Genomic DNA, 13682 nt, shown 5'->3' with positions numbered 1-13682 from the left:
ATGACTATATTATATAGATCTATAATCATTTATATTCCATTAGGGACTGATGGAGGAAGAGTCTTTTCAGTTAAAGATTAAAAGGGAAATACAAGGGAATAAATAAGATTAAAGGAAATCTTATTTCCTTACTGGCTAAACTTTCCAAGAGTATAATTATGCAGCAACAGTTAGGGCTCACGTGTTAAGAATAGTCAGGAAATCCTGTCTCCAGATGCCTGAGGATTGCTATCTATCTGTTTGATGACTTGCTGTAGAAATCTCTAGGCCCCAAGTTGATATTCTTGTCTCCACCAGACACCAGACTTTGTGTGATTTCTCTATCAGCACTTCCTTCTGCCTCCCAACTACTTGCCATTTTTATATCTGTAGTTCTGTAGTTCTCTAAAGCAAATTTAAATCATTCTGTTCCTTCTGCATGTTCATTGAGGGCTCAGTACACATAAGTCAGGCAAGTAACAATTTATAGCACTTTATAGTCTACAAAGAATGAAAGCTAGCATATTAGCTGAGAGTTTGGGCTTTTTGAGATAAATTGTTTAGGTTCAAAGCCCCAACCTGCTACTTACTATCTTTGTGACCTTGGGGAAGATACTTCTATTTTTTAGGCCTTTATTTCCTTGTCTGTTAAATGGAGGTGATAACTACATCCCTTAGGATCTCTATACAGTTAAAGGAGATAATCCATGTTTAGAACATAGTACATGGTAAGTACTCATAAGTAGCACATGGTAAATGTTAGTTGATAATATAACCAATACTATACTTGATAAAAAGAGCTATTCCTCTACAGTATCCCATTTGAATTTTTCAATAATCTTTTAAGGTATTTTAGTATTATCAGCCCCATTTTATAGATCGACCCTAAGGCTTTGAGATGCAACTTGCCCCAAGTCATACAAGCATTCCTGGCAGGGCTAGGATTAGAATTGGGTTGTGTAGGCCAGGCGAGGTGGCTCATGCCTGTAATCTCAGCACTTTGGGAGGCTGAGGCGGGTGGATCACGAGGTCGAGAGATCGATTCCATCCTGACCAATATGATGAAACCCCTTCTGTACTAAAAATACAAACATTAGCTGGGCGTGGTGGCACATGCCTGTAGTCCAGCTACTCAGGAGACTGAGGCAGGAGAATCTCTTGAACCCGGGAGGCAAAGGTTGCAGTGAGCCAAGATCATGCCACTGCACTCCAGCCTGATGACAGAGCGAGACTTTGTCTCAAAAAATAATAATAATTGGGTTGTGTACATAGTTCCTCTAGGGCTTGTAGTTAGACTGGGAGGGAATAGGTTTCATCTCAAAAGCCAGCCCTAAACAGTTGAAATGGTTGTTCGGAGTCCTGTTTTGAGAATTCTCAAAGCAGGTCCTAGCTCATTAAGAAAAGAATGCCTGATGGATGAGCAGTATTTGCCATGGGCTCAGAAACATGTAGTGGGATTGTGTCCTTGCTTTCCTTTTGTGTTTGTATGTTTTCTCCTAGCTAAAGTTTCTCGTTAATCCAAGGATTTCTTTATAAACAGAAATTTTAGTAATTTTTGATTTTAGTAATTTATAGAATCATTTTAGCCTTACAGGTTGTCTAGAGAATTGTTATTATTTCTAAAATAGTTTGTAACTAAGGCAGTTGATAGAGGAGCAGCTCTTACAAGCTGTTTCTCTGTAATAACTCTTCACATTTGCTATTCTCATATAGGCACACAGATTGAGAAATCTAGTAGTCACCATTTATTTCTAAATTAAGTTTGGACACTTGTTTTAAGTACTAATTGCAGTTTGAGAAAGAATTGAGAAAACCTTATTTTCACATATGAGCCAAATACTAATCTCCATGAAAGTCAGAGAAGTTGTTTTGGATATGTCAAATAAATATCACATTATTTATTTATTCATCCATCCATTCATTTATTTTTGAGATGGAGTCTCACTTGTTGCCCAGGCTGGAATGCAGCAGTGTGATCTCTGCTCACTGCAACCTCTGCCTCCTGGGTTCAAGCGATTCTCCTGCCTCAGCCTCCCAAGTAGCTGGGATTAGAGGTGCCCACCACCACGCCGGGCTATTTTTTTTTTTTTTGTACTTTTTAGTAGAGATGGGGTTTCACCATGTTGGCCAGGCTGGTTTTGAACTCCTGACCTCAAATGACCTGCACACCTCGGCCTCCCAAAGTGCTGGGATTACAGGCATGAGCCATCACACCCGGCCAGTACCACTTTAAATATACACAAAAACTAGGTTTCTATGGAGTTGGCATATTTGATTCACCCAACTTGGACTTCCTGGTTTTATTTTAGCCAGTGTTATCCCATCCCTTATTCTTGGTCTTATTATGGGGAAGTAGCAACTTATATTTTAAATGTTGACATCACTTAAGTACTGGAAAAGCTAGAGTTAGCTTCTGGGTTCCACCTTCTCTACGGGAAAATGCCTCAGAAAAAAAGCTGGCCACAACTCTACGTTTATCTCTAAACCCAGCTCGGGCTTGGCATTGGAATACTTGGGTTGTCCTATTTCTCAGTATGAACTACCTTTGGGGAATATGTGCAGACAAAGCTCATGAAGTCTGAGAACTTGGTACTCCATCCCCTAGCTGCAAAGAAATACAGGAGAGATGGTAAAGGAATGCACAATAGCAATTTTCCCAGTTATAATTCTATGGATTTCATTGGACCATTGCAGTCATCTCATCTCCAGTTCTTGCGAAAATACTTCAGGGATATAGAGAATTTCCCACCTCCTCTGGAAGTCCTGGCCATCTTTAGACAATTCTGACAAATTTTCCCTTTTACTTCTACTTCCAGTATAGGATGGCTAAGCAAGGAAGAAAATCTGCCTCTCAGAAAACACTTATATTCCACACTGACTACTGTGGAACTGATCCGCTCTGATTTCTTGAGCTTTATTGATTTAAATTTGAGAGTTATTTTATTTTTATTAAATATGCCCAGGCAAATAACCAAGGTTAAATAAATATCTGAAAGAGCTTTGTGAGAAGTATAAAACTATTTGGGGAGAAAAGAATTTTCTCCCAAAAAGCTTTCTAGGAATGTAACTTGTAAGAACTCTGAGACGCATACTCTCTAGAGAAAAAAATATATATATTTATGAGAAGTCAAGGTCTTTAATCTTTGTAATTAGAATAGATATTTCTCAGTTTTTAAAAATCATGTACTGATCACATTTCAGTTTAAATTACTTTTAAAATTCCATTGTGCAGAGTCAATCTTTAGGAGTACTTACTGCAAATGGTTAGAGAAAAAAAGCATAGTTTCTTACAGAATTAGTATGAAGTGCCTTACGAGACGTAATTCATTTATTTAGTGTTTTAAAAAGAAAAATGTTAGCCAGGTGCGGTGGCTCACACTTGTAATCCCAGCACTTTGGGAGGCCAAGGCGGGTATATTGCTTCAGGTCAGGAGTTCAAGACCAGCCTGGCCAACATGGTGAAACCCCATCTCTACTAAAAATACAAAAATTAGCCAGGCGTGGTGGCACACACTTGTAGTCCCAGCTACTCAGGAGGCTGAGGCAGGAGAATTGCTTGAACCCGGGAGGTTGCTGTGAGCTGAGATTGCACCACTGCATTCCAGCCTGGGTGACAGAGCAAGACTCTCTCTCAAAAAATAAAAAATAAATAATAATAATAATAAATAAATATAAAAATGTCGACCAGGCACGGTGGCTCACGCCTGTAATCCTAACACTTTGGGAGGCTGAGGCTGGTGGATCGCCTGAGGCCAGGAGTTCAAAACCAGCCTGGCCAACATGGTGAAACCATGTCTCTACCAAAGAAACAAAAATTAGCCGGGCATGGTGTCGAGCACCTGTAATCCCAACTACTCGGGAGGCTGAAGCAGGAGAATCGCTTGAACCCAGGAGGTGGAGGTTGCAGTGAGCCGAGATTGTGCCACTGCACTCCAGCCTGGACGACAGAAGCGAGACTCTGCCTCAAAAAAAATAAAATAAAATAAAATAAAATTTCATTCAAAAGATAATCTTGTTTTGTTTATTATTGTCTTTTTAGGTGATATAATCCAAACATCTAATATAAGTATGTTTTTCAAGCAGTTCTCAGCTCTAAACTCCTTTTGTAACCTCCCTTTCCCAAATGGAAAGAGTTCATTTTCTGAGCAGAATTTTAGTAGTTTTTGCTGGAATGAAGAACAACAAACATATTATAGATTTAGGCTTTTATACCTCTTTCATACTTAATGTTTGATCTTTCAGTCTTTTCCTGAGACTTCACTTCTGCCTTTGTTAGTAAAGCCTTCTCTCTGGGAGTTTTGTTAAATCAAAGATACCTTATTATTCTCATAAAATTTTATCTGCCATGTTGAAGATAGGAGTCCCTGTGCCCTTATCATTTCATGGATATGCATTTAGTATTTTTTGTTGTTTCAGACTGACCCCAATTCTTGGCATTCAGAAACATTCTCAAGAAGGTATGGTGTTTACACGGTTTCTAGACACCCTGCTTGAAGAATTACATCTAAAGAATGAAGACCTTGAAAGTTTAACCATCATATTTAGAACCAGCTGTTTACCAGAGTGGTAAGTTGGATTGTGTTTTATTCTGTTTTTTATTCTTCATTTGTTGCCTACGTGGATTGGCTTTTTTTTTTTTTTTTTTAAATTGGAAATTGTAAAAACCAAGTACAGACCTCAAGATGCCCTCAGTTTGCTAAGGAAGGACATGGTATCCCTTAGTTCTCAGCTGCCTCAGTCACTTCCTGTCTACTTACTTTGTGCCCCATATTTGTTGCATTTCTCTCTTGTAGGCTACAACAGTTCTGTTTTTTGCAGTCCAGGAAACGCCGCATTATCAGTTTCATACTCAAGCATAGGCTATCCCACATGTCCCATCTGATAAGTTTCTTCCCAGGAAGTAGCAGTTTACTTCAACCCAGCTACTGCAGTGATCCATTGGGAACATCCTCATCCTACTGCCCCTTTCAGTGAAATCACCCCCTACCCAGCCAATACCTTAGTCATTTCATGTACAGATAAGCAGGTGAATTTACAAGTCTGGCTCTGTTGAATCCTAACTCTGTTCTGAGATACACAGCCCTCTCCTACTATCCCAAACCCTTTCCTCTTTCAGAACTGCCAATCGGAATATTCCCTTCCATGTCCTGGCTTAATCATAACTTTCCATCTATTCCTTCCTTCCTTCTCATTTCACACAATTCCAAAGTGCATGCTCAGATAGGTACTGATTTAATGTTATAATTGAGGGAATTCATCCTAAACTGCCAATGAGATTCTGTCAGGGAGCATTTTCTTTTTTCTTCTTCTTCTTTTTTTTTTTTAAACATTTTTTAAATTATAAAAGCAATACAAAATGTTGTAAAATAAAAATTAAGCAATACAGATTGCATTAAAAGGAACATTCCCCCTCCACCTCTGCCTCTAATCCCATCTCTTTCCCAGAAGCATACTTGATGTCTGTCATTTAATATTTTTTTATTTTTTGAATTTTTATAAAACAATCTTTTTTTTTTTGAGACAGAGTCTCACTTTGTCACCAGGCTGGAGTGCAGTGGCGCCATCTCAGCTCACTGCAACACCTGCCTCCCGGTTCAAGCGATTCTCCTGCCTCAGCCTCCCTAGTAACTGGGACTACAGGTGTGCACCACCATGCCTAGCTAATTTTTGTATTTTTAGTAGAGATGGGGTTTCACCATGTTGGCCAGGATGGTCTTGATCTCTTGACCTCATGATCTACCTGCATTGGCCTCCCAAAGTGCTGGGATTACAAGCGTGAGCCACCGCACCCAAGCCTCTAAAACAATCTTTAACCAAATCTCTAAATATACAGGAAGGATATTTGAAAGAGGTGATTTTGGTGATTAAGAAAGAATACCGGACCGGGTGCGCAGTGGCTAATGCCTGTAATCCCAGCACTTTGGGAGACTGAGGCAGGCGGATCACCTGAGGTCAGGATTTCAAGACCAGCCTGGCCAACATGGTGAAACCCTGTCTCTGCTAAAAATACAAAAATTAGCTGGGCGTGGTGGCAGGTGCCTGTAATCCCAGCTACTTGGGAGGCTGAGGCAGGAGAACCACTTGAACTCAGGAGGTGGAGGTCGCAGTGAGCCAAGATTGTGCCACTGCACTCCAGCCTGGCTGACGGTGCAAAACTCCATCTCAAAAAAAAAAAAAAAAAAAGGAATTAGCACTGTAATTGCCCCTCATCTTATACCCAATGGTCTTTTCAAGTGATCCTGCTACTCTGAGGACACTATATAGCAAAGGCTTTTACTGAAGGCGTGAACTTGGGTTGGTTTGTATAAGCATAGCATTCAAAGGCCCTTAAAGAATACAGAGAGGTTGGAGGTTAAACCAATCATACTCCTCAGTCCATGACATCTTTTGTACATTGGTTGAAAGGTTTCTTGGCTGGGTGCAGTAGCTCATGCCTAAAATTCCAGCACTTTGGGAGGCCAAGGTGGGAGGATCACTTGAGCCCAGAAGTTCAAGACCAGTCTGAGCAACAAAGTTGCCCAGTTTTGTAGAGATCCTGTCTCTACAAAAAATAAAAAAATTAGCAGATATGGTTGCCTACAGGTGGCACCTGCCTGTAATCCCAGCTACTCGAGAGGCTGAGGCAGGAGGATTTCTTGAGCCCAGGAGTTTGAGGCTGCAGTGAGCCATGATCACACCACTGCAATCCAGCCTGGGCACCAGAGCAAGACCCTGTCTCAAAAAAAAAAAAAAAGAGGTTTCTATTTCAGACTGAGAGCAAACAGTGCCTAGCCAGAAGTCCTTCTAAACCTGCTGTAATGAATAGATATCAATTAAAAATCATTTTAACTAGCATATTTTAAACTTGTACATAAACAGATGGTGTTAAAGTAGTTTTAAGGACTTTCAACAGTAGATGTTTTAAGTGGACTTAATAGTTCCCCTATGATCATTATTTATTTACATTGTTCATTTGCTTAAGTAATCAAAGGTAAATCTTGGCCCAGATTACTTTGTCAGTATTATAAAGGATTATGAATGAATAACCCTTATTACATAATTTTCCATATGAGAAATGAAGATGGTTGTGAGTGGAAGGATAGAAGGTTTTTTTGTTTGCATGATTTTGGTATGCCATGGTAAATTCATTTGAGTCTAGAGATTTTAATATCTAGTAACCTTTTCAAGATTACTACCTAGTATATTAATATGCTTTCAGCTGTGAATAACAGGAAAAAAATCCATTTCCAACTACCTTTTGTTAATGTGGTATATTAGTTAACTTTTGCTACTAACAAATTTTTCCAAAAAAAAAAAAAAAAGATGTTTGTGGCTTAAAGCAACAAACATTTTTTATGTCACAGTTTCTATGAGTCAGGAATCTAGGTGCAGTTGAACTGGGAGCCTCTGGTTCAGGGTCTTTCCTGATGTTACAGTTAAGCTATCAGCCAGCGCTATGATGTCACCTGAAGGCTAGAATGGAAGATCTCCTTTCAGGCTCATTCAGGTGGTTGTTGGCAGGAATTGTTGGCAGGATCGCGCTCCTTATAGACTGTTGAACTCAGGGTCTCAGTTTCTCACTGTTGTCTAGAAACCTCCCCTAATCCCTTGCCCATAGGCCTCTCTAGAGTGCACCTCACAGCATGGCATGTGGCTTCCCTCGGAGTGAGCCAGTGAGAGAGGATACCCATGATGGAAGCCACAGTCTTTTTGTATTAATAACTAATCTCAGAAGTGACATCCCATCACTTTTGCTGTGTTCTGTTAGAAACTAGTCAGTAGGTCTAGCCCATACTCAAGGTGAGAGAGAGGATTATACAAGGGCATGAATACCAGGAGACAGCAGCCATTGGGGGATATCTTAGAAGCTGTCTACCAGAGGGGCAAAAATGTTCAGTAGGCTCCAGTTTTATATACAGCATACCACACTGTCTTGGTGAGAGTCTTGAACTTCATGCTGATTGAGGACACCCCTGAACCAATTCATGGGGTCATGGGAATGCTGTGACGAAATCATTCTGGCAAAGGATGAGGGAAGGAGCTAATGAAATCTTTCTGGTCAAGGATGAAGGAAAGAGAAGGGCTTTTCCAGTTGACCTAGATCAGTCAAAACTTAGCCCTCAAGTTGAATATGAAGCTCAGTCTATTCCACCCAAACTGTTGTTGGGTAGAATATACATAATGGGGAAAAAATGGAATGAATATTGACAAGACATACAGTGTCTACAACAGCTAGTAAAATACTTTACATATTTTTTGTCGTTTTGTTTTTTGGGTTTTTTTTGAGATGGAGTCTTGCTCTGTCACCCGGACTGGAGTGCAATGGTGCAATCTCGGCTTACTGCAATCTCTGCCTCCCGGGTTCAAGCAATTCTCCTGCCTCAGCCCCCCAAGTAGATGGGACTACAGGTGCATGCCACCGTAGTGGCTAAATTTTTTTTTTTTTTTTTTTTTAAATTTTTAGTAGAGATGGGGGTTTCACCATGCTGGCCAGGTTGGTCTCAAACTCCTGACCTCGTGATCTGCTTGCCTTGGCCTCCCAATACATGTTTTATTCAAAGTGTCCTTTTTTTGCTTCACAGATATATTCCATGAAGACAAAATAGAAGATGAACTTCTATTCACCGTTTCTGGAATTCTAGCCACCATGATGGTCTGGTGGTGACTGATAACTAGAGCTTTATTCCAAGACAGACCTTTACCTCTTTAAGTTTCAACCTCCCATCTCCCAGTCCCTCAGTCTCCAACTGCAGAGGATGGCCTCCCCAGATAGAGGAGAGTCATTACTCCAACAAGGATAACCAAGTCTTTCATCCCTAGCTACAAGGCATAGTATTTTTATTTGAAAATGAATGTTTAAGTATTAAATTGAAACTTGAATGAATATTCAAGAAAATATAATGATGTCTACTTTTTCTGGATGATTCCAGCCATCATATCAGTTTGCCAAAAAAATTGAGAAAATTATGATTTTGACCTCCCAATCTAAATTCTAAATTCTAAAGATCAGTAAACAATTAGGTCAATAAATGCAATTTAAGATGAAGCCATTTGGAAGTCTAGTCCAAAACAGGAAAATCCCAGAACTTTCTGGACTCATGGAAATGTTTTAAATGGAATCTGTAGTTTGTTTGCAGGAGAGACAATTTCTAGAATTTAGATTGCTTTTCAAAATGTGTATCAAGTAGGCAAGTTAATGGTTGAGGGGGGCCGCAGACAACTTGGGGAGCTTTACTGGAAGGCCAAGGAAATACTCTTGGACACTGGAGGAAATGACAGCTGCTGAAGCCCAATCATGGAAAAGGACCAGAAAGCAGCCCACTGGAATGGGGAGCTTAGTGGGCAAGGAAGTAGGGATATAATTTCTCTTCTTGGCTCCACCAGTAATTAGCTCTGTGGCCCAGTCACCTAAACCTTCTGGACTTCAGTTCAGGTTGTATGGCAGTAGGCCAGAGAACTGGCAGTCAGCCATAGAATTGGCATATAATCTTTATGGAGAAGGACTGCAAAAACTAAACTTTATCTCTGTGTGGACAAAGGCTACTGTCATCCTGTTGTTGCTCTGGGGTCACTTTGACAATTTTTTTTAAGCTCATTTGATTGTGTAAGGGTCTAACCACAACAAAAAATCATAGTATAATAGAATTAATCAAGTTCAGCAAGGTCACAGGCTACAATAATCAATATACAAAAGATCAATTGTGTTTTCTATTCAGAAAACTCCAAAAATGAAATAAAGAAAATTGTCTTCACAATAGCACCGAAGAGAATTAAATACTTAGGAATAAATTTAACAAAAGAAGTACAAGACTTGTATAATGAAAACTATAAAACATTCGAGAGGGCTGGGCATGGTGGCTCATGCCTTTAGTTCTGGCACTTTGGAGGCAGTGGCAGGAGGACTGCTTGAGCCCAGGAATTCAAGACCAGACTGGGCAACAAAGTGAGACCCTGTCTCCACAAAAAATAAAAATTAAAAAAAAAAATTGAAGATGGCTGAACAGGAACAGCTGTAGTCTACAGCTCCCAGCAGGATGGACACAAAAGATGGGTGATTTCTGCATTTCCAACTGAAGTACCTAGTTCATCTCACTGGGACTGGTTGGACAGTGGGTGCAGCCCACAGAGGGTGAGCTGAAGCAAGGTGGGGCATCACCTCACCTGGGAAGCACCAAGGGGTCAGGGGATTTCCCTTTCCTAGCCAAGGGAAGCTCTAAGTGACTATACCTGGAGGAGGGGTACACTCCTGCCCAAATACTGCTCTTTTCCCATGGTCTTCGCAACTGGCAGACCAGGAGATCCCTCTCATGCCTGGTTCAGTGGGTCCCATGCCCACAGAGCCTTGCTCGCTACTAGCGCCAGCACTCTGAGATCGATCTGCGACATGGGAGCTTGGCGGGGTGGGGCGTCCCCCATTGCTGACACTTGAGTAGGCGGTTCTATGCTCACGGTATAAACAAAGTGGCAGGGAAGCTCAAACTGTGTGGAGGCCACCACAGCTCAGCAAGGCCTATAGCCTCTCTAGATTCCACCTCTGGGGGCAGGGCATATCTGAACAAAAGGCAGCAGACAGCTTCTCCAGACTTAAACATCCCTGCCTGAAAGCTCTGAAGAAGGCAGTGGTTCTCCCAGCATGGCATTCGAGCTCCAATAATGAACAGACCTAAAGTGGGTCCCTGACCCCCATATAGCCTGACTGGGAGACATCTCCCAGTAGGGGCCAACAGTCACCTCATACAGGTGGATGCCCCTCTGGGACAAAGCTTCACAGGAAGAATCAGGCAGTATTATTTGCTGTTCTGCAGCCTCCGCTGGTGATACCCAGGCAAACGGTCTGGAGTGGACCTCCAGCAAACTCCAACAGACCTGCAGCTAAGGGGCCTCTCTGTTAGAAGGAAAACTAACAGAAAGGAATAGCATCAACATCAACAAAAATGACGTCCACACCAAAACCCCATCCGTAGGACACCAACATCAAAGACCAAAGGTAGATAAAACAACAAAGATGGGGAGAAACCAGAGCAGAAAGGCTGAAAATTCCAAAAACCAGAACGCCTCTTCTCCTCCAAAGGAACACAACTCCTTGCTAGCAAGGGAACAAAAGTGGACAGAGAATGAGTTTGATGAGTTGACAGAAGTAGGCTTCAGAAGGTCGGTAATAACAAACTTCTCTGAGCTAAAGGAGCGTGTTCTAATGCATTGCAAGGAAGCTAAAAACCTTGAAAAAAGGTTAGACGAATGGCTAACTAGAATAACCAGTGTAGAGAAGAGCTTAAATGACCAGATGGAGCTGAAAACCACAGTACGAGAACTTCGTGAAATATACACAAGCGTCAGTAGCCAATTCGATCAAGCAGAAGAAAGGATATCAGTGATTGAAGATCAAATTAATGAAATAAAGTGAGAGGACAAGATTAGAGAAAAAAAGAGTGAAAAGAAACGAACAAAGCCTCCAAGAAATATGGGACTATATGAAAAGACCAAATCTATGTTTGATTGGTGTACCCGAAAGTGATGGGGAGAATAGAACCAAGTTAGAAAACACTCTTCAGGATATTATCCAGGAAAGCTTCCCCAACCTAGCAAGGCAGGCCAACATTCAAATTCAGAAAATACAGAGAACACCACAAAGATACTCCTCGAGAAGAGCAACCCCAAGATGCACAATTGTCAGATTCACCAAGGTTGAAATGAAGGAAAAAATGTTAAGGGCAGCCAGAGAGAAAGGTCAGGTTACCCACAAAGGGAAGCCTATCAGATTAACAGAGGACCTCTCGGCAGAAACCCTACAAGTCAGAAGAGAATGGGGGCCAATATTCAACATTCTTAAAGAAAAGAATTTTCAACCCAGAATTTCATATCCAGCCAAACTAAGCTTCATATGTGAGGGAGAAATAAAATCCTTTACAGACAAGCAAATGCTGAGAGATTTTGTCACCACCAGGCCTGCCTTACAAGAGCTCCTGAAGGAAGCACTAAACATGGAAAGGAGCAACCAGTACCAGCCACTGTAAAAACATGCCAAATTGTAAAGATCATCAATGCTAGGAAGAAGCTGCATCAATTAATGGATGAAATAACCAGCTAGCATCATAATGACAGGATCAAATTCACACATAACAATATTAACCTTAAATGTAAATGGGATAAACGCCCCAATTAAAAGACACAGACTGGCAAATTGGATAAAGAGTCAAGACCCATCGGTGTGCTATATTCAGGAGACTCATCTTACGTGCAAAGACACACATAGGCTCAAAGGATGTAGGAAGATCTACCAAGCAAATGGAAAGCAAAAAAAAAAGCAGGGGTTGCAATCCTAGTCTCTGATAAAACAGTTTAAACCAACAAAGATCAAAAGAGACAAAAAAGGCTGTTACATAATGGTAAAGGGATCAATTCAACAAGAAGAGCTAACTATCCTAAATATATATGCACCCAATACAGGAGCACCCAGATTCATAAAGCAGGTTCTTAGACACCTACAAAGAGACTTAGATTCCCACACGATATTAATGGGGGACTTTAACACTCCATTGTCAATATTAGATCAACGAGACAGAAAATTAACAAAGATATCCAGGACTTGAACTCAGCTGTGGACCAAGCGGACCTAATAGACATCTACAGAACTCTCCACCCCAAATCAACAGAATATACATTCTTCTCAGTGCCACATCACACTTATTCCAAAATTGACCACATAACTGGAAGTAAAGCACTCCTCAGCAAATGTAAAAGAACAGAAATCACAAAAAACTGTCTCTCAGACCACAGTGCAATCAAATTAGAACTCAGGATTAAGAATCTCACTCAAAACCGCACAACTACATGAAACTGAACAACCTGCTCCTGAATGACGGCTGGGTAAATAACGAAATGAAGGCAGAAATAAAGATGTTTTTTGAAACCAATGAAAACAAAAATACAATGTACCAGAATATCTGGGACATATTTAAAGCAATATGTAGAGGGAAAATTATAGCACTAAATGCCCACAAGTGAAAGCTGGAGAGATCTAAAATCAACACCGTAACATCACAATTAAAAGAACTAGAGAAGCAAGACCAAACACATTCAAAAGCTAGCAGAAGGCAAGAAATAACTAAGATCAGAGCAGAACTAAAGGAGACGGAGACTCAAAACACCCTTCAAAAAATCAGTGAATCCAGGAGCTGTTTGTTTGAAAAGATCAGCAAAAATGATAGACCATTAGCAAGGCTAATAAAGAAGAGAGAGAAGAATCAAATAGAGGCAATAAAAAATGATAAAGGGAATATCACCACCAATCCCACAGAAATACAAACTACCATCGGAGAGTACTATAAACACCTCTACACAAATAAACTAGAAAATCTACAAGAAATGGATAAATTCCTGGACACATACACCCTCCCAAGACTAAACCAGGAAGAAGTTGAATCTCTGAATTAACCAATAACAGATTCTGAAATTGAGCCAATAATTAATAGCCTACCAACCAAAAAAAGTCCAGGACCAGACGAATTCACAGCCGAATTCTACCAGAGGTACAAAGACAAGCTGGTATCATTCCTTCTGAAACTATTCCAGTCAATAGAAAAAGAGGGAATCCTCCCTAACTCATTTTATGAGGCCAGCATCATCCCGATGCTGGCAGAGACACAACAAAAAGAATTTTAGGACAATATCCCTGATGAACATCAATGAGAAAATCCTCAATAAAATACTGGCAAACCAAGTCC

The 13682-nt window shown here is 40.6% G+C and overlaps 1 protein-coding gene across 2 annotated transcripts in view; it reads left to right on the top strand.

The window, feature by feature from the left end:
• RPAP2 (RNA polymerase II associated protein 2) overlaps positions 1–11385 on the top strand; it is an 89977-nt gene extending 78592 nt beyond the window's left edge. For both annotated transcript variants that reach the window (XM_074001673.1, XM_005542739.5), the window contains 2 exons: positions 4396–4545; positions 8541–11385. In XM_074001673.1, the coding sequence (XP_073857774.1) occupies positions 4396–4545; position 8541 (151 nt within the window). In that variant the 3' untranslated portion in view covers positions 8542–11385. The remainder of the gene's footprint in view (positions 1–4395; positions 4546–8540) is intronic.
• The last annotated feature ends 2297 nt before the right edge of the window (positions 11386–13682 follow it).

This window comes from Macaca fascicularis, chromosome 1 (genome assembly GCF_037993035.2).
Source record: "Macaca fascicularis isolate 582-1 chromosome 1, T2T-MFA8v1.1".
NCBI lineage: Eukaryota > Metazoa > Chordata > Mammalia > Primates > Cercopithecidae > Macaca > Macaca fascicularis.
This window is presented reverse-complemented; position numbering and strand designations above follow the sequence as displayed.